Genomic DNA, 21,818 nt, shown 5'->3' with positions numbered 1-21,818 from the left:
GGGCAGTCCACCTGGGCAGGGGCGTAGCCATCATTTCAGAAGTGAGGGGGACAGAAATGTTATATAAAACATTATATATATAAAACATTACAATATAAAATGTTTTTTGAGCAGCAAATCAGAATATCAGAATGATTTCTGAAGGATCATGTGACTGGAGTAATGATGCTAAAAATTTAGCTTTGAAATCACAATAAATTACATTTTAAAATATATTCAAATAGAAAACAGTTATTTTAAATAGTCTAGTAAAAATATTTCAAAATTGTACTGTTTTGCTGTACGTTGGATCAAATAGCCTAAATGCAGGCTTGGTGAACAGAAGAGACTTCTTTAAAAAGCATTAACAATCTTACTGTTCAAAAACTTTTGACTGGTAGTGTAGCAGCTTTAATTTTTCTCTAATTTCTAGCTTCTATGTTTAGTCTTCATGTTTCCAAACGTTTCTGTTTTTCTGTGAAAACAACTGATTTCATACAGCGATAGCTGGACGCTTTTGTCCATATTTGGAATTTCCTGGTTCGACTTTCTGCGCGAGAGCGCCCTCCGGCTTCGAGTATGAATGAAACATACACTGCATGGAGTGTTTAGCGCTCAGCGATGTTCATCTCGCCTTATTCTGGGTCCGAATAAAACATCAGATCATGCACAGACTATCCTGTCTCTTTCAATTTAAATCTATATTTATTCACACCGGCTCTTGAAAACCTCTATGTGAACACACTTGCCCGAAAAAGTGCGGTGATCTACGCCCCTGCACCTGGGCCCTGCTTGCTGCTTTGGCTCATTGAAATTTAGCCTTCTGAGGATAGCTGTGTTCTTAGCTTGGTTATTGGGATGTCCCTCCTAATTGGCTGGGTTCCCCATTTTTTCGTGTTATGTTAGTGGCCCTAGGCGTCAGTGGCTTGCCCCCTTTCTGAGGGAAGGTTCGCTGTATGTCTGTCGCTTCCCTTGGTGCTTTCTCACCAGGTGAACAGGCATGCGCCGTGGCATGGCTTAGTGGGCATTCCGTTACCCATAGTGTCCGGTCCGCTAGAAGACGCAGCGCGAGTTCCATAGAAGGGGAATGTCTCGGGTTACGTATGTAAACATTCTTCCCCAAGAGGGAACGAGATGCTGCGTCCCCTTGCCATGCCTAGGGCTTGCCTGTTTTCACGTCTCCTTCAGACAACTAAGTTTGTGATGTATTCGGCAGGCCTGCCTGTGATGTCACAGGCTACGTGGGCCAATGGGATTGGAGTTGTTTCACACATGCTTCAGACACCGGTCTTGCTGGTGGCAGTCCCCATCGTGTCCGCAAGAGGACGCAGTGTCTCGTTTCCTCTCGGGGACAGGTTAATAAGGTTACAGGTTACAGGTTTACAAACACATCTCATATCAAATCTAGTGAAATGCTGTAATAATCTGTCCACAGATATGCTGAAATTATGCAAATCTAAAAATAAAGTGTAACTGTCGCATGTTGCATTCCCAAATGCAAGTTAAACTTGAACACAGTGCCACGCTTCACTCTGAGACAAGCCACACAACACTTATTTAATTAAATCACTGGTGGCAGATGCTTTGCCAAAGAAATGGCGCAAAACAAAATGGTAGAGATCTTTTACATCATGAGAAGTGTAAAAATATTTTTGGATGAAATCTAGGCAATTACTGGGAAACAATGAAAAATAACAACATAGTTTAGAACAATTTCATGGAGAATAAATAATGACAGAATTTTCATTTTCGGGTGAACTGATCTTTTAACAATGCAACAGCCGAAGACATCCATATGTACTATACATAGACTAAAAAGTGCAGGTATAACATAGTGTTGGAGTTTGTTTGTTTGCTGTGTGTTGGGACTTGATGTTTATATTGTTGGTCCCATAAGGACACTTATCTTGCTTAGGCTGCATGCTGCTTAGTACCAGCACTAGCACCCCTCAGTACTCAAACTCTTAGCGATCAATGTAAACAAGACCCCAGGGACAATTTCTAAGTACATGGCCTTTTCTGTTCATTACTAACCCACTTTATAAAAGTTTGCTTGCCTTGATGTGTATAATTGTTAATAATGAAAAAAATAGCTTACTGTTATTTACTGTTGTTTTTTTTTGGATTAAAAGTGGTACTTTGAGTGTAAACATTTAGTTCAGGTAACAAAGGCCACAACACATTGCTAAATTTTGGGAGTGATAAACAATCCAGTGGCTCATGCCTATACAAAGGCATGAATGCTAACACAATTCGGTTGAGAATTCGATTGTAACTACCTGGATTTTTTTTCTATAAACACATACCTGTGACATCATTACATCAGTATTACTGTTTCTGTGCATTTCTTTTATGAAACTTTGCCAGGTAAATGTAGTAACCGTCCATTGTATAAAATCAGTCCTGTGAAGCCATAGTTTACAGTGATTTTAGAAAGCTAAAGGTATTTCAGTAACAGTCACATTTATCATTGCTTTGTGAAATTTCGTGGATGAAATCCAGTTATTCTAACAGGAATTTGCATGATCAGGAGTTTTGTGTGAGAGCGAAAATGTTCCCACTGTAAACCATGGCTTCTTGGGCTTATAGTTTTAGTAAAATGTGGTTGTCATTCCCATAAATAACTAAATGGTGTATAGAACAGGGTTAAGAACTCAAAAAGAGTAGTGACAACTGGATTTAATTGTAGCTTCAGTAAAATAACATTGAGTTTAATTATGTTTTTGAATAGCTAATACATTTTTAGTAAGATCCTTGCTTCATTTCTAAGTCAAAAAGTGCCTCTGGTTAATCATCTGAACACCTACCATGACTTGTATGTTAAGTATGCCTTGGCTGTAATTCCCAGTTTGACCTGCTGGTGGAGCTGTTCCAGGATGAGGAGAAAGCTACAAGTCCGACTGGTGCTGCTCCTGCTACTGGAGGACGCACTCGTCTCAGCGTCAAACCAGACAAGAACAAAGCAGGCAAAGCCAGCAAGGAACACAAAAAGACAGTCGGACTGCAGGTGAAAGACTACCATCATCTCATCTTATTTTCACTTTTATTGAATATCGTTATCTTTGAATAAGCACTGACAATCGATGAGAGTAAAAAGAGTCTAATTTGAATGAATGTTTACATTTCTCTCTTTCTATAGTTCCGGAATTCTCTGCAGCTTCTGATGGAGACACTGAATGCGACTACACCACATTACGTTCGCTGCATTAAACCCAACGATTACAAATATGCCTTCACGTCAGTTCTTCTGTTTTTAATTGAACTATCTGTTTTGTTTTGTTTTTCTCTCTGAGCATACACATGCTGTGATCATAAGATGAAATTCTCTGATCTTTTTTAATTGTCAGTTTTCTAATATGTTGACTAAAGAGCTGTTCACAACAACAGGGATTTGCCTGGAAGTCATTCATTTTCAGTGAGAGTTGGTGATATGATATTCCAGCGACAGTGACCATTGGTGACACAATATGCTAGATCTTTCAGCAACATGACAGATTGAACTTTATGCAAATGAGCAATTCGAGGCAGAGAGTACCTGTGATAAGTGCATAAGTGCATTTTAACAGCGTAATAGAATGACAATTAGAATGACAAAATCTTATTTTTAACAGCAATATGCTATCTGTGATCAGATAATGTAGCCCTGCTAGTGATCAACAGCAGAATCACTTAAAGGGGTCATATGTTGCCTTTTTAAAGATCATTATTTTGTGTATTTGGTGTAACAGAATATGTTGACATGCTTTAATGTTCAACATTCTTTTTCAAATACTGTGCATTATTGTAGGTCCTCTATGCCCCGCCTCTCTCAAATGCTTCGTTTTCTACAAAGTCCCTCCTTCCGACAAGCGCAGCCTGCTCTGATTGGCCAGCTGACCCGTGCACATTTGGGCCGCATTGTGCTAATATTTCCACATAGTGAGGTAGATATGTGGGGGCGTGTTAGAACGAGCCGTTTTAGGGGGGCGTGGCAGAGTCTTAACTTTGATAAAGAATATCTCTTTGGTTTTGAGACTTTAGTCTTTGCAACTTCAGGGATCTTATCTATGCACAATCAGCTTGTAACACTCCAAAGAGAAAGGAAAACTTAAAATCGCATCATATGACCCCTTTAAGTACATCACCATGTTACACATTTGCATAATGTCCGCCTACTTGCTGCTTAGGCCCACCTTGAAAGAATAGTTAGGTAAGTGATTTCACTATGTCAAGGAGACGTAGCAAAAAAAAAAAAAACCTTATATGAACTTCTGTTACACACGCAGTTAACAGACTGGGCCAGCTGACCAATCACAGCACACTGGCTTTTTAGAAAGGCGGGCTTTAAAGAAATAGGAGCTTAAACAGAGTGTTTCAGGCAGAGGGCAAAATGAGGTGCTGCAGCTATGTAAATTATGAGAAAAATATAGTGTTTTTTTAATTTTACATCATGTAAAGGTCTTCTTGCAGACCCCAAAATATGGGTACTTTAATAGACAATTTTAAGCATGCACCAGCATAAGCAGTACTTCAAATGAAGCGCACGAAAAAAAAAACTTGATTCATTCTCACAGTTGAATCTAACATCAGCATGTAGCTTAGCTAATAATCATAAAAATATGTAGCACATTCATTACAGAAACAATTTTACCCAATAAAAATAAAAATAGATTTCTATCAACTCCATCTGGCATTTACAGGACAATTCTTTTACATATAAAGCTGTAAAGTGAGTAATTAAAGCTGTAGTGAGTAATTTCTGTGACACTTGCACCACTAGCAGTAGTACTGTTCATTAATTATTTTAGTACTTAGGTTAGTATTAGTATTTTGATTATTTTCTTTCAAGTAATGATTTTTTTAAAATGATTTTTGTTTTAATTAATGAGAGTAACCTTGGTAAATATATTGTGCTAGAATGTAGCAAACGAGTACAGTTGATGTGCCCCATACACACACCATTGGTTGAGTCATGGTGGAACGCTCGAAAGAGCAATATGACAGCTCCAAAGTATGCAGTTCTCTTCACAAATTGAATCTGTTAATTTCATACTTTCAGTTGTCTCTGTTGTTATACTTTCAGTTGTCATAGTTGACTCTGTTTTGAACTATTTTATAACAGTAAATTTAGCAGAATTGATGGTGAGCTATAGAAACGCAGTGTTGCTAGGCTGATATCTGATTTCTGTCATTACCAGGTTTGACCCCAAGAGGGCAGTGCAGCAACTGCGTGCATGTGGAGTTTTGGAAACAATTCGCATCTCTGCAGCTGGTTTCCCATCTAGGTACTGTGAAGATCTATACCAGGGGTGCCCAAACTCAGTCCTGGAGGGCCGATGTCCTGCAGAGTTTAGCTCCAACCTGCCTCAACACACCTGCCTGGAGGTTTCTAGCATGCCTAGTAAGAGCTTGATTAGCTGGTTCAGGTGTGGCTAATTGGGGGTGGATCTAAACTCTGCCACCGGCCCTTCAGTCCTGGAGGGCCGATGTCCTGCAGAGTTTAGCTCCAACCTGCCTCAACACACCTGCCTGGAGGTTTCTAGCATGCCTAGTAAGAGCTTGATTAGCTGGTTCAGGTGTGGCTAATTGGGGATGGATCTAAACTCTGCAGGACACCGGCCCTCCAGGACCGAGTTTGGGCGCCCCTGATCTATACATTATCATACTGCACTCCCTTTTGTCAAACACCTCCTGACTGTATATTTGTGTTTTTGTGACTACTTTTGCTTGTCAGGTGGACATATCAGGAGTTCTTTAGCAGGTACCGTGTCCTGATGAAACAAAAAGATGTTTTGACAGACAGGAAGATGACCTGTAAGAATGTTCTGGAGAAACTGGTGCAGGTACAAGAAGCCAATTCAGTCACCTCATAAAACTACCGATACTCTGTATAGACTTGGTGCAAAGGCCATAATATAATAGGCTCTGAAAACTAAAACTACTCGGAATCATAGCAAGCAGCAAAATGCCAGAATTTGGCACTACTCATATTTTCTGTACAAAGTTTGACTGATAAATAATGATAAATTAATTCTCTCTCCACTTTTTTTATCCTCCTAATAGGACCCAGATAAGTACCAGTTTGGCAAGACCAAGATCTTTTTCCGCGCAGGGCAGGTTGCGTATCTGGAGAAACTGCGTGCAGATAAGCTGCGTGCTGCCTGCATCCGCATACAGAAGACCATACGCTGCTGGCTGGCGCGCAAGAAGTACCTGCGCATGAAACATGCTGTCACAACCATCCAGAGATACGTCCGTGGATACCAGGCCCGCTGGTGAGGGGGAGGGGACTAATCCCATAGTGGGTGGGGCCTGACTAAAGTTATGAAAAACAGAATCATTCAACATAAGCTTACAGTGAGCAACAGTACCCGCCCACTTTTTTTTTTTCCACAGAGATGTTTTTTTCCATTCATTTTTTCTATAGAGATTTACAAAAAGTCTTTTAAATGTCAAAAATCAAACCAAACAGCTACAAAGTGAATCAAAACATTATAAACTTAGGATTTTAAGCAAAAAAGTATTTGAAAATCGGACAAAAAGACAAAGGTACAATACTGTGTACCTAATGGCTTTAATGAGGGAAAGAACTACATTCGCATTAATCATTCCGAATGGCAATCAAATAAAAAAGTAATGTCGTTATTATAAATATAAAACGAATTGATTTAAAGGTGTTGATTATGTAAATGCAAAATATGCATATATATATATATACAAATATTAAGAGCATAGGGAAACTGACTCAACTACATCATTTGTGGCGATTCATTGGAGCAGGTGTTCGCTTCAGAGATCATTTGGTGCGATTTGCTCGCCACATCTCTCTAAATGGTGGAATTTGCTTTGCAGAGTCATCGATAATGTAGTTTTTCACCGGGAGTTACACTGTTAGACATGATTCTTTGAAAAACAAGTTGAAATAATGTGAACTGATGGCTTCAGCAAAAGCATATGCTATCAGTTAACAAGCCAAGAGCTCACAGTATATCTGCCTTTTAAGGGTTGAAAATTTCCCTGCTGAGAAAATAAAAGGGATTTTTATTTCCGGAACCCAGCTCTTGCACTTTATACTGTTTTTAAGTGAGAAGGTGCTGGTGCACAAGTAGTAACCTCTGTGTTGTTCTTCCTTCCCCACAGTCTTGCAAATTTCCTGCGACGCACACGTGCTGCGATCGTCATTCAGAAGTACCAGCGCATGTATGTCCAGAAAACGTGTTACAAACGCAAGCAGGCTGCTGCTCTGGCCATGCAGTGCATCCTCAGGGCATACATGGCCAGACAGTTGTACAAAGCGGTGAGGAGGAAACCAGACATACTAATACACTCTTCTCACATTATAAATATATTTGTCCCAGTCACAAACACACGGCTCACAAACACTACTGGTCTCATTACTGCCTTTTTACATACATCTTTTTTCCAATTTAGTTCTGTTATGACCTTAACATTTAAACAAACACTCTGACACAGGTTATGAATTGATATACATCGGGGTAAAATATGATGCTGGTTTATAATTAACACACTGGAAACAAGTGAATTATTTCAGGCATGAGACACATGAGTAGTGAAAGCTGCTAACTGCACACTGAAGTCAGAGTGGTTTAAACGCAGAGTGTTTCTAAGTGACTGATTTTAATTTACACTACCGTTCAAAAGTTTGGGGTCAGCAAGTATTTTTAAAAAGAAGTTAAGAATTTCATTCAGCAAGGATGCATTCAGTTGTTTAAAAGTGACAGTAAAGACTTTTACATTGTTGCAAAAGTTTTGCATTTCTAATAGAATAATTCTAAAGAAATCTATTAAATTAATATTTGTTTTTTTTCTCAAAATTTCGATTTCAATAGTCAGTTTTAGATTAGTGTGACAAAAAATGTAAATTTGTATCTTTAAAACATTTCCAGCTTATAATAGCAAACAGATTAAACAACTAATATAAACATTAATGTGAAATATCAATAATATGATCAAAATTAAATTAAATTAAATATGGAGTGACTATTTATCTTTAAAATTGATCCGGCCCTCAACCTTAAATGAGTTTGACACCCCTGCTCTAGACTATTGGCATGTGAAGAGAATCTGCCATTAGATAGTACTAAGTAAACCACGAAAGTAGCAGTTCTGTCTCATTCTGAGGTCTTTCCTTCAGATTCTTTCTACTCCAATCTAGTATTTTACTAGCTTGCTAGTCACTGGTTGGAGTTTTTAAAGTCTCGGGAAGAAGATAACACAGTGTTGCGATGACCTCATGTCTCCTTCCCAGTGTGTTTAGCCATGTGATCTCACAGGGAGCAGGTTGTTCCAGTGTAGGGACTGTCCCACTGACGGACCACAGCAGCTGCGGCTGTATTATTACTCTTACTGTCTCTTTCTCCTCTCTTTCCCTGCCGTCCGGGCTCTGTTGATCAGCAGTGGATTATCGAGGCAGGATGTGTAATATCTGCAAATTAAAAAGGCAGAAGGTGTGAGAGAAAAAAGCGATTTGAGAACATTTCACTGCGCTTTCACTGGACTCATCTCTACTTTGCATTACATTCTTCTTAACTCTTGTGTGTATTTGTGTTTTTCATCATGTGTTATTGTGTGTTTGCTTAGCTTCTGCGTGAGCACAAGGCCATCATCATTCAGAAGATGGTCCGTGGCTGGTTGGCCCGGCAGTGGTACAAGCGGACACTCGAAGCCATCGTTTACCTGCAGTGCTGCATCCGCCGCATGCGAGCCAAGCGAGAACTCAAGAAACTCAAGATCGAGGCACGTTCGGTGGAACACTTCAAGAAACTCAACATTCATTTGTAAGTCGCTTTGGATAAAAGCAGCTGCTAAATGACTAAATGTAAATGTAAATGGAAGAGAAACGGGTTGCAAGCACCCTTTCTTGTTGAGATGTCAGTGTTAACTTGTATTAATTTCTTTAGAATAAGTCAGAGTCTGTTAGCTGGGCATGATCACATCATCTAGATCTGGGCTTCCCTGTGCAGAATCTTTGTTTAAGTGTGTATATATATATATATATATATATATGTATCTGACAGTGTAATGCATGATTGTAATGATTAGAGAATTAGAGTTCACACTCAAAAAGAGAAAAAAAAAAGTTACATTTTATTCAGATGCCAAACTGAGCAGATTTGGTACAGAAGTTTTTATGTATATGCCAAAATGTATGATGGCTGATAGCTTGTAATTTTAATCAATGGGATTTTTTATAACAGTATAGCAGACTACGTATATTAAATGCATGTGAACATCAGTTGGAAGTATGTATTTTTCAATAATATGCCTCAGTAAGATGATATTTATGATATTATAATGATATTATTTATGATATTTGCTTAGTTTTTTTTAACAAAGCTCTGTAGTTTTAGTTGTGGGGGCAAAACATATAATGAAACGCAATACAGTGATGATTGAGAGATGTGCAAATAAATGTTACACAAAAGCCTGTTATATCATAATTGATACATTTAAACATGATTTCTTATGGATAATCAAGTAAACCTGAGTTGCTCCAGTTTAGAAAATGTTCATCTTGAAATATTACTAAAAATATGAAAGTTATTCTTATCTTTACTTCATAAAAATCATTAAAAATTTCACAGCAAAAAGACATGTACCATGACCTGAAGGTGGAATATACTAAAATGACTTCTACATACTAAAAAAAGAATGAACTATCAATCAGAGTGCAGAGAGTATGTTTTTCAGCCAAGTTTTGATCATGTTGATAATTTATAGGCCTTATAAATTCATGTATCAAATATGATACCTTAGGCTTTATAGGGTTAAGTACAATTAATTGATGTTCTGTTTTGGTTTCACTCTAGAACAAGGAGAACCGTTCTCTCAGCGAGCGTTTGAACAGTCTAGAGATCAGCCATGCAGCGGAGTCCGAGCGTCTGCGTGTGGAATTGACGCGTCTGCGAGGGGCAGAAGAAGATGCCAAAAACAACGCCAACAAAGTTACATCTCTTCTAGAGGAGCTGGAGCGACTCCGCAAAGACCTGCAGAACACACAGAAGGAGAAGAAAGCCATCGAGGACTGGGCACAAACCTACCAGGACGAGATGGAAAAGGTGCTGTTAGTTCAGATATGTAGTTGTGTGCTGCTGTCTGTGATGTGCCTGCACTGGTGTAGACTTCACAAAGCACTTTACAAAAATCTGAGGGCGATTCGCTAATCAGTTTGTTTGTGTCATTTGAAAAAAACTCTAAAAATGAACTGATTCATTTATGCATTAAGTCATCACCCAGTTATGTTCCTAAGAAGGCAATTCATTTGGACAGCGAACTGATTCACAAAACTCATTCATCTCCCAGTGGTGTTCCTTTAAAAAGGGTTCATTTGAATGGGTCATTTCAGTGAACTGATTCATAAAACTGATTAATTACTCATTCATGTTCAGTTGATCAGTACATTTGGATGGCTTATGTCAACTGAATCAAAATAGGGATTAATTAAATGTTCCACACTACATTTATGGTTCCAATGTCCTAAAGTTCTCCCATACTAATTTCCTAAATCTTTGCAAATTAGTTTAACAGAATAATTACTAAGAACCAGTTAAAAATGTCTTAATTTCCAAATTATTAGTGCATGACTCATATATAAATGAATCATTTATATACACTAGGTGTGTGCTGAAATGTGTGTTGAGTGTTCATACAAAACCTCATTGATGGTGTGACATTACGTTAGCAAATTCCAGCTCTACAGCAGATCCCCCCAAAAAGTTAAAGGAACACTCCACTATTTTTGAAAATAGGCTCATTTTCGAACTCCCCTAGAGTTAAACAGTTGAGTTTTACCGTTTTTGAATCCATTCAGCCGATCTTCGGGTCTAGCGTTAGCACTTTTAGCTGTAGCTTAGCATAGATCATTGAATCTGATTAGACCGTTAGCATCTCGCTCAAAAATGACCAAAGAGTTATTTTTCCTATTCAAAACTTGACTCTTCTGTAGTTACATCGTTTTGCTGCCGTACCATGGGTGCAGCAGGCGTAATGATATTACGCAGCGCCTGAAAATAGTCCCCAGCTAGGTAACTTCCAATAAGCCTATTTTCAGGCGCTGCGTAATATCATTGCGCCTGCTGCACCCGGAATGAGAGTATAGTTCCTAGCCATATCGGCCTAGAAAATCGCAACTTTTCATTTTCCGTCGGTCTTAGTACACGATGTAACTACAGAAGAGTCAAGTTTTAAATAGGAAAAATATCGAAACTCTTTGGTCATTTTTGAGCGAGATGCTAACGGTCTAATCAGATTCAATGATCTATGCTAAGCTACAGCTAAAAGTGCTACCGCCAGACCCGAAGATCTGCTGAATGGATTCGAAAATGGTAAAACTCAACTGTTTAACTCTAGGGGAGTTGGAAAATGAGCATATTTTTTTAAAAATAGTGGAGTGTTCCTTTAAGTTAGACCCATAGGTTACCTTCACTCCCCTGCTTTTAGACAGTCCTCCTAGATTGTAAAGCCCTCTAAGGACACAGATATAATCTGTGTCTCCATATTCAGGGATTAGAGAGACCTGCACACTGCTTTAAACCTGGGAAAAGAAGAGATCTGTTCATTCATACATACAGGTGAAAGGGATAGAGACTAGAGCTCAGCACGAATGTTAGAAGTATTAGTTGTAGTTTTAGGGTGGTAGAAGACTAGAACGATTTGCAAAGCCACAATAAACACAGTACTGGGTGTGTGTTGAGTAAATTAATATTTCTCAGCAGTTAAAACAGTGTTCCTGGTTCAGTACAAGCATCCGTGACGTAAATGTTTCTTTTTAATGTAGGCTAAATTTAAATTTAAAGACTAAGATGTCAAGCTGATTGTGTTTGTGTAATGTTTGTAACAGATGATCTCAGAACTAAAGGAGCAAAACCACCTGCTGAAGAACGAGAAAAACGACCTGAACCGACTGATCCAGGAACAGAGCCAGCAGTGGACAGGTAAAGCAAAACTGTGCAACTATAATCTGTCACTCTATTAGGGTTAGGCAATGTAGGTCACGTTTTTTTTTTTTTTGCCTTTTACCTTTAATGTTAAATTAGTTATGACTGTCATTTGTTTTTTGTTTTTTGGAAGAATATTTAATTATTCATCATTTAAATGCACCAATATTGCAATGTATAATAATAAACAGCAAATTAAATATGAAAATGTATACTAAAACAGTTTCAAGCGTTTAAAATTAAACTTGAGAAAACACTGAACATTTTTGATTCATGTTGCAAATTAATTGTTCAAACTAACAATTAAATCTCTGTGGAAATGAATCATTATTGTGCCAAATTGAGGTTTAAGTCAAAGTCAACTTAATTGTCATTTTTATCACATCGCATTACTACTACTACTACAGTGGAGGAAATATTTATTTGATCCCCTGCTGATTTTGTAAGTTTGCCCACTTACAAAGAAATGAAGGGTCTGTAATTTTTATGGAGGAGGGATTTTGATCCACTCCTCTTTACAGATCCTCTCTAAATCCTTAAGGTTTCTAGGCTGTCGTTTAGCATGTCGTTTACCTCTATAGGATTGAGACTCCATGAACCACTCCATGGCCTTAATGTTCTTCTTCTAGAGCCACTCCTTTGTTGCCTTGGCCAATGTTTTGCTTGGTGACTGTGGTCCCAACTGCCTTAAGATCATTAACAAGCTCCTTCCGTGTAGTTCGGGGCTGATCCCTCACCTTTCTCTTGATCATCTTTACGCCATGAGCCAAGATCTTGCACGGAGCTCCAGACCAAGCTTACAAAATCAGCAGGGGATCAAATAAATATTTCCCCCACTGTATATGTACAGTTTCTACTATTATTAAGTGAATATAATGTATGCAGTATTGCACATAAGTGATGTAATAAAAACATACTTTTGAATTATTGTTAAATCTGACATTTTGTGTAATTCAATATTGGTTGACTGTTCTGTGGGAATGTGTGTCAATGGTGTACGTGTTACATGTATTGTGTGTTTTATAGAGAAAATACAGAGGGCTCTGAAGGAGGAAACCCAGCAGTTAGAATACGATTTAAACGAGGAACGGTCTCGCTACCAGAATCTTCTTACCGAACACCTCCGACTAGAGGAGAAATACGACGATTTGAAAGAGGAGATCACACTTGCTGTAGTGAGTACACACTCATTCAAGCATTGCAAAACTTCAGTGCTTTCAACTAATTGGTGGGTTGTCTGAATGACTACTCAACTAGTGGGTCTTAAGAAAGCCCTGTATAACTAAACTGGTTTAGGGTCAGATCCTGCACACTCCTTTCATTACAAGCCCTCCAAGTCTTCTGATGAGTCCTTTTTTTCTAGAATGTTCCAAAACCTGGTCACAGGCGCACAGACTCCACGCACAGCAGCAACGAATCAGAATGCACGTACAATTCAGAGTTTGCAGAGTCAGAGGAAGGGACCCGCGGAGGGGAGGTGAGATCAGAATGTGGAATATCATTAGGTTACTTATGATAGAATTTAAATTCCACTTTAGGCCAATTCTGACATTACACTTCTTTGAATTTTTTAAAGGTCATATGCATAAAAGTATCATAAATTGGCATATATTGCGTGTGTAATTATGGGATGTGTTTCGTTCTCTCTCCAGGACGTTTCCAAGGCCATACTAGACATGTCCCTGTTCCTAAAGCTGCAGAAGAGAGTATCCGAACTAGAGCAAGAAAAACAGTCACTGCAGAACGAACTCGATCGGAGAGAAGAGCAGTTTCAGCGGGCTAGAGCTAGGGTACACACACACACACACACACACATACACACATTTACTTTACACTACATACTTTTTAAATGAGGATGTACTATCTGTTCTTATTTAAAGTTAATGATTCTCTCTAACCCAAACGACTAAAAGATTGATTCTTTTAGTCGTTTCGGGTTGTTGTTGGATTTTTTATTTATTTTTTTTACATTTGAGGACACCCCAAAAAGAGATTTTGTCATATTTACTTCAATTCTAGAGACAATTTTGTCTCTTAAGTACACACAATTTTAATATTTTTTTAATGTTGAATTTACTGTAAAATAAATAAATAAATAAACAGCAACTGTGATTGCCAGAAGTATACCATAAAAAATAAGGAAGTAATATTTTAAGTTTTACAGATGGAACTTAAATTTATAGTTTAAAAAAACATATTTCATAAGCTCATATAATGTTTACAGTTAATATATATATAGCTCACTAACACAGATTTAGACAGATTTGTGAACAATATTTGAGAGAAATAGGCCTTTTGTGTACATAGAAAAAGTCTTAGATCTTTGAGTTCAGCTCATGAAAAATGGGGGCAAAAACAAAAGTGTTGCGTTTATAATTTTGTTCAGTGTATATATACACACACACACTGTTACTGTAATTGATAATGTGTTTTCTTATTGACAGGACGATGAGGAACATAAGAAAGCACGTGGTGCTGAGCTGGAATATGAATCTCTCAAGGTAAAGACACGCACACAGTCTTCTCCTTCAGTTTTTTTTTCACTGTGGCAAACCTCTTCAGTTTGCAGTCTTTAGAATTGAGTGAGTTATTTGAAAAGCAGTGGTTGCAAAATTCCTTCCGAAACTCATTGTAATATCTCCAAGCACACAGGTGTTGAAACACCTAGAAGTTTGCTTGCTATACCATAAAGCCAAATAAATGATGAGGAAAATAAAGCAGTATATAAATCTCTCTCTCTTGTGTATTTAGCGACAGGAGTTGGAGTCAGAGAATAAGAAGCTCAAACATGATTTGAATAAGATGCGTCAGTCTCTGAGAGGCAGCGCTGAGGCCGGTTCTGCCGCTCCGGGTTCTCCTGCGTACACGGTCCTGCTGGATCAGCTGAATGCCTCCAACGAGGAGCTGGAGGTGCGGAAGGAGGAGGTGCTCATCCTGCGCTCTCAACTCGTCAGTCAGAAAGAGGCCATGCAACATAAGGTCAGAAACAAAACCTTTCATTCTTACATAAAATACATTCGGATTTCCAGATGTTTCTAAACATGTAGACACCTCATTTAATATCTGTCACTAACATTTTTCTCTTCATAAGTCTTGTTAACCTCTCTAGCTTAATTTCTCCTTTTGTCCTATGGTGCACTCATATCAGGATGAGAAGGTATGTTGGTCAGACAGCAGAACAATCATTTCACTTCACCTCTGTTCTGGCCTCTAAAATCGTATATCTTAAGATTGTTCTGTGTTTAGGAAGTTACTTTGAAATGAACTTGCCAAGATGCTCTTAATTTAAAGTAGTTTAAAGCATTTGTTAGTTAATTCTTCTGGAAAGCACAAACACTGTGCGAATAGTAACTATACAGTTTTAATGCAGGGCCCTTTTTTTAACAAAGTTGAAATGTCACTTTTTTAATTGAGAATGAAGTGAAGTGCTGCACTAGAACCTGTTCTTGTGATGTGTCTGATGCTTAAATGTCTGATAAAAATCAAAGTTAGTTGATGGATGCTGTGAATTTTAACTTCCCATGTGAATGTGAACCTGCTGTATGTGTTTAGGAGACCATGACTGAACCGTTGCCGTACATTGAGGATGTGCAGAAGCTGACTGATGCCAAGGAAATCTCCCAGGCCTACATGGGCCTTAAAGAGACCAACAGGTACATTACTAATATTTACTTTTTTTTTCACTGTCAGTCAATCACATGCTGAATCACAAAACATGAAATCCATTGCAGAATTGACTGAATGTGTCCCTCATCTGGGATCCACTCATATATATGTTGTGATGTCCTCTGTCCCCTGTCTTCATGTTTTACAACAGAGGTTCTTAAACTTGCATCCCCCAGAGGGATAATACTTTTCATACGTCACAATATATTTATTTTTGTTAGATTAGTAAGATTTTTTAAATGTTTTGTTTGTTTTTTAAAGTCTTTTATGCTCACAGAGGTTGCTTTTTTATCAAAAGCACAGTAAAAACAGCAATATTGTGAAAGATTGTAACAATTTAAAATATTTAAAATTATAATTTAATCATGTGATGGAAAAAAAATTTCAGCAGCCATTATTCCAGTCTTCAGTGTCATATGATCCTTCAGAAATCATTCTAATATGCTGATTTGCTCAAGAAACATTATTATTGTCAATGTTGAAAACCGTTGTGCTGCTTAAAAAGTATTATTATTATTATTTTATATATATATATATATAGAGAGAGAGAGAGAGAAAACTTTACTGACCCCAAACTTGTGAATGTTAGAGAATATTACATAACTATAATAATCTAGTGGTCTGTTACTTAAAAAAAATTAAGAAATTTGGGAACACACATTCACTATTAACTAAGAGTTTCCCCTCAATAAACTCCTAATTACTGCTTTATTGAAAGTAAGTTACTTGTGGTAGTTATGTTTAGGTAATGGGTAGGGTTAAGGGGTCTAGAATATTTCATGCAGAATAAGGCATTAATATGTGCTTTATAAGTAATAATAAACAGCCAGTATGCTAGTAATATGCACACTAATAAGCAACTAGTTCATAGTAAATAGTGTTCCCTAATCTAAAGTATTAACAGAAGTTAACTGGATGTGAAACAAAAAGTGATTTTAGATAAGATTTAAAAATCAGGAAATTCAAAACAGTAATAGATTATAAATATGACTGGGTGCATGCCATTTTTAAGCTTGGTGTCATATTTTTTAAATCGTGGCACAATAAAGCTGAATCTCTACCAGTCACATGATATTGTACCATCATACCACCACCCAGCTCTATCCATGCCTCTCAGTTTGAGAACCTCTATTCTGCAATGGATCTTTGTTTTTGTTATTTGCTGCTGGTTAACTTCTTTGCAGTTTCTCACACAGACCCAGTAGTGTCACATCAATCTCCAACCAAGGAAATGATGATTTATCATTCCCACAATCTCATTCACAAGCCTGTGTGTTTACCCTACCCTACCTACCTGTTTGGATCAGCCCTCTGTCTGTCTGTGTCTTTCTGTCTGTTGATGGCTCATCTCTGTCCTGCACAGATCACCCAGGTTTACACGCAGACCTACTGAAGTGAACGAGCTTGTGAACAGGTTGAGGTAACAGATGGATGGGCATGATGGGCCGCTCTCACTGCATGCGTGTGCAGCTCAGAGCACAGTGAATCAGCCTCATTCCAGAGCCCATACATAGATGAAAAAGCTTTGACAGTCCATTAACAGGCATGACCCTTGACTTAAGAAAAAGATTGTCTCACATAGATTGTCTCATTTTCTAACAGCATAAAGTCTCATCTGCTTTGCAGCATATTATTGCGAGGCACCGCCCTCTTAGTCAGGAAAACGTTTTAGAGGAGGGTTTATGTTAAATAGATTACAGTTCTTCAGAGTTCTGCTGCAGTTTTACAGTTTTTCCATTATGCATCAGATTGTCAGTACTCTGGTGTTCTGTGGGCAAGTGTCTGAGGCTGAGATTACGCCAAGCCGCCTTCACAAAAATTTGAGTGAGAGTAATGAGAGTTTGGCTTTATTGATCCTGCCAAATAGATGCAGAACAACAAATTCAGCATACTAGATTACTTTGCCGTTTTTAACAGGCTGCGACAACCACGTGGCTTCTGGCTGACTGCTTTAGATGCCATTTATTACTATCATAATCAGTGGACAAATAGCTAATTAAAGCAAATGAACAGATGACAAACTAATTATTGTTTTTTTTTACATTTTTTAATGTTTGCTACATTTGCAGTCGTCTTTGTCATCATTTTATCTTCATCATTTATTCTGTTTGCATTTCATCTTTGTTCTGTTTTACTTTTAATTAGCTGATAGCTTTTTTTTTTTTTTTAAATATGTAATTTAATCAGAATTATTCATATTAATAATCACCCAAATCAGACACCCTTAAAGGAGTAGTTCACCCAAAAAATTAAAATTCTGTCACCATTTACTCGCCTTAATGCCATTCCAATCATAGAAGACTTTCTTTCACCCACTGGAACACAAATGAGTTGTTTTGAAGCAATAGTTCTCAAACTGTGGTATATCAAAAATATATAATAGTGAAGCATAATATATTTATATACATAATACATTATATATTTAATATAAATATATTTATTTAAAAATGAAAGATATTGTAAAGACTTTAATGATTTTAAAGCTGTGCATACAAAAACACTTTGTTTTAGATGCTGTCAGTGCATCCTTTTTGTACATTTCAGCTTATATATTTTTGTACATTTCAGCTTATATAAACTTTACATGTAAGTGTTTTGTTCTGTACAAATAATAATGGAATCTGGTTAAAGTGACTCTGTTTAAAGGCATAAAAGGTATAAACTAAGTTTATTGTAGCCCTAAAATAGTTATATGTAATTAACAGATTTAAGCTGTTAATTATCCATTGTAAATATGTCCCTTCTCCATACAGTAGCTCTCAAATCTCAGTTGCATTTCTTATATTGTGTTCACATATTTTCACACGTATTCCATATTGGGTGTACAATCCTTTTAACAAACCTGTCAAATGTATCCACTACATGCTACTAGCATCAAAGTTTGCTACTTTTTGTTTTCGTTTGTTCTTGTTTTTTTTTCATTCTTACCATTTCTTTCTTTGTTCCACCCCATCAGATCCCCATTCCCTGACTACCATAAGCTGAATGAGGATGGAGAACTGTGGCTGGTTTATGAAGGGTTAAAGGAAACTAACAGGTTAAAGAACAGAGAGATGAGAGCATGTGTGAGAGTCTGAGCTTTCAGCTTTCTCATCTCTCCATCCTCCGTTTTTAGACTGATTTTGGTCCTTGAGCTTTCTAAAGACGTAATCATCTAGCATTGTGCTGTTTATACTTACCTGAACACTAGTGCCTGCAGAATGATCTCCATAACATATGGCTAGTGCTTCATGGTATCAAAACCTGCAAGAAAGAACTCTTTGTAGTGTTAATACTGGACTAATGAAAATTAGATTGGAAAAGTCTTATTTTAAAACAGCATGTAGTTACCATAAAGAGGCTATGAATAAAGGTCAGTACTGCTGCACTGCAAGAAGCAATGGGCAGATTTCTCAGCCTTAGTTGGGAATGGTTCACTCAAAAATAAAAAAGTTGGCCATTATTTATGTCTGAATGCCAAGAACATCACATTCGTCCACACCATTATGACTAAATCAATCACCACCAAAGTACCATGAAACTAGTCTGTGCAACTGTGTGATATTCCAAATCACCTGAAGTCATATTGCAGCTTTGTGTGAGAACCAGATGGAAATAGTTATTCACTGAAATAAAATAAAATATAAAAACTTTTTTTTTCAGATTGCTTAATATTACTAATTTTAATTTAGTTTAACTTGATAAACTAATTAAACTAACTATTAAACTAAACTAACTATTAACTTGACTAAAACAACTAAAACTGAAATAAAAATAAATAAAAAAACTGTATAGACATTGCAAAAATGACAAACACAACAAAATTACTAAAACTTTAAAATGAAAATATAAATGAATAATATAAATTTAAGAAAATATAAAAATGAATTCAAATATTAAAAAGTTATAATAAAAGCTATAGTAGTATTTTAAAGATACTAAAATTACACTGACCAGCACAATATTTTAGAAATCAAACATGAAGATTAACAGTGAATAACAACATAATTTCTGGAATGTAGCACACAGATTGCATGTTCTATTTTTATGGTGAAATATCATTGTGTGGAAATGCTGCATAAAAGCTGTATAAAACTCTTTAGAAATGATCCTTACATCATTTAGGTTAAAAATGATGAGTGTTAGTAAATAATGACAAGTTTTTTTATCTTTGGATGAGCTGTTCCTTTAACGCTTCGAAACAGAAAAACTCAAAACGGAATCAAATGCTCTTCTAATGAAGAACTGTTTTTCTGGTTATTTGCTCTCTCTGTCTGTGTAGGTTGTTGGAGTCTCAGTTGCAGGCTCAGCGTCGGTCTCATGAGAACGAGGTGGAGGCTTTGCGTGGAGATTTGCAGAGTGTCAAAGAGGAGAATAACCGTCAGCAGCAGCTGTTAGCTCAGAACCTGCAGCTTCCTCCAGAGGCTCGAATCGAGGCCAGTCTACAGCACGAGATCACGCGCCTCACCAATGAGAACCTGGTCAGTCCAAACACTTTTCTAACACTTCCCAGTGGTTGTCAACCCACAGCTGGCAACTCCATCCTTTTCTTTTCCTCTCGACAGCATTAGGTGCCCTATAAATGTGAGTTGATTAGTAGAGTAGTATACTGTCAGCCGCGCCACTCGCGTCCGGTGTAGACACGGTGTAACATTGGTTTTGCTTTGTTTCACAGGGGAGCTATCAAAATAGGGGCGAGACCCTTTTGGGGTAGGGGTGTGTTTGTTTTGGTGATTTCAAGTGTCAACATTGGCTACCAGAAATCGCTTACCCCACCTTTAAGTGAATCAACATTTTCACAATAATATTAAACTGGTGTATAGTAGCCTAATAATCCCAGGTGGTTTTATTTTCAAATTTTCAAAATGAAATGATATGCAGCCTTGCTCTTGGGCCTTAATATGGGCAAATATAGAAGAAGGTTAAGAACCACTTCCCTGTACAAAATGAGTTTATGAATGTTGGCCCTCAGCAGAAAGCTCTTCACAGTCTAAAACATTTATTTTCTTAATTTCTGATGACATTTCAAGACCCTATCGTATGATAAATGTAGTTTTGTGGTCTTTAGTCCATAATCATACTAATTCAATAAGAATAGAAAAGTCCACACTATAATGATAACGGCATAGAGGAATGATATCGTGGTAATCACTTTCAAAACTTTTCCAGCTGATAAACGATAAAATCACTGATCAGAATCCTTCCAGCTTTAAAGAGCTTAAGCATTTAAAGTGGCAGATGACAACTGCAGCTTGCGCTTATAATAAACAGAATTTATTTTGGTGTGTACGCTAATATAGTTATCATTATAGTTATGATTCTTTGTGTGAACAGGCTTTAAGAATATAATAACCTATACTTTTTTTGTCCAATCATGGTTGATGTCATCCCTGCTCATTTTATGGTGGAATACACTGCAGTACAGCAGCAGAACAATTACACACAGTGATTATTTTGTCTGGGCTCAGATTTATAGATTTTTAGGTAGTATTGTTTTTTTACCCTCTAGTTTGTGGGGGAAAAAAAGCAGAAATGAGACACAAATGTAAGCTGCTGCAAATAATGCATATTTATTTGTTAATAATGCATAATATTTAAGTTTGCATACACAGAATCCTGATTTTTCTTTTTTCTTTTTTATTCTAGAATAAGAATGTCCCTCCCCATAATATCACGTTCCACCAAATAGCAGTAGCAATAAATAAATCATAGATGGCTGTGTTTTTAAAATAAAGGGCTAGAACTTCTTATATAAATCCCACTCCAATATCCTGTTTTAATAGGAAAAACATCAATCAAAAGTGGTATTTGCATTGGAAAAACAGTTCAGAAAGCCTGCTGCTTAAAGGTGGGTAAGCGATTTTTCAAAAAACGCTTTAGAAAACTGATTCGGGCCGACTAGCAAAACAAACTTGTAGCCAATCAGCAGTAAGGGGCGTGTCTACTCATGATGTGGAGGAGAGAGCGTTCAGTGCACAGGACGGACATTAGCGAGCCGAGCGACAGAAAGATAGAGATGGCGGATAAAAAACAAAAGAGGAAAACGTCTGTGGAACAAAAGAAGGCTTAAGGCAATAAGGCAAGAAGTAGGACCTGTGTAAATATCGGATCAGCTTTCTAGCGCTGGAGAGAACTCAAGGTGGGAAAGGCCTGCGATCGGACGCCGAGGTTGCTTTGTTTCTTCTCGATAGGTGAGTAACACCGTGTCTGCACCGCAACAGCTAAAGTCTGTCTAGTACACTGGACGCGACAAAGCGA

The 21,818-nt window shown here is 37.4% G+C and overlaps 1 protein-coding gene across 1 annotated transcript in view; it reads left to right on the top strand.

The window, feature by feature from the left end:
• LOC107712751 (unconventional myosin-Va-like) overlaps nt 1-21,818 on the top strand; it is a 102,269-nt gene that overhangs the window by 65,428 nt on the left and 15,023 nt on the right. The window contains exons 16-34 of the mRNA XM_016518093.1: nt 2,828-2,986; nt 3,119-3,216; nt 5,157-5,243; nt 5,693-5,801; nt 6,022-6,233; nt 7,099-7,255; nt 8,560-8,756; nt 9,177-9,189; nt 9,789-10,037; nt 11,819-11,912; nt 12,942-13,090; nt 13,279-13,392; nt 13,568-13,705; nt 14,360-14,416; nt 14,667-14,894; nt 15,468-15,568; nt 16,945-17,001; nt 18,538-18,618; nt 19,843-20,041. Of these exons, the coding sequence (XP_016373579.1) occupies nt 2,828-2,986; nt 3,119-3,216; nt 5,157-5,243; nt 5,693-5,801; nt 6,022-6,233; nt 7,099-7,255; nt 8,560-8,756; nt 9,177-9,189; nt 9,789-10,037; nt 11,819-11,912; nt 12,942-13,090; nt 13,279-13,392; nt 13,568-13,705; nt 14,360-14,416; nt 14,667-14,894; nt 15,468-15,568; nt 16,945-17,001; nt 18,538-18,618; nt 19,843-20,041 (2,499 nt within the window). The remainder of the gene's footprint in view (nt 1-2,827; nt 2,987-3,118; nt 3,217-5,156; nt 5,244-5,692; nt 5,802-6,021; nt 6,234-7,098; nt 7,256-8,559; nt 8,757-9,176; nt 9,190-9,788; nt 10,038-11,818; nt 11,913-12,941; nt 13,091-13,278; nt 13,393-13,567; nt 13,706-14,359; nt 14,417-14,666; nt 14,895-15,467; nt 15,569-16,944; nt 17,002-18,537; nt 18,619-19,842; nt 20,042-21,818) is intronic.

This window comes from Sinocyclocheilus rhinocerous, unplaced genomic scaffold (assembly GCF_001515625.1).
Source record: "Sinocyclocheilus rhinocerous isolate Xijiao unplaced genomic scaffold, SAMN03320098_v1.1 scaffold1545, whole genome shotgun sequence".
Lineage (NCBI taxonomy): Eukaryota > Metazoa > Chordata > Actinopteri > Cypriniformes > Cyprinidae > Sinocyclocheilus > Sinocyclocheilus rhinocerous.
The sequence above is the reverse complement of the archived record's forward strand: the minus strand, read 5'-3'. Positions and strand labels throughout refer to the sequence as shown.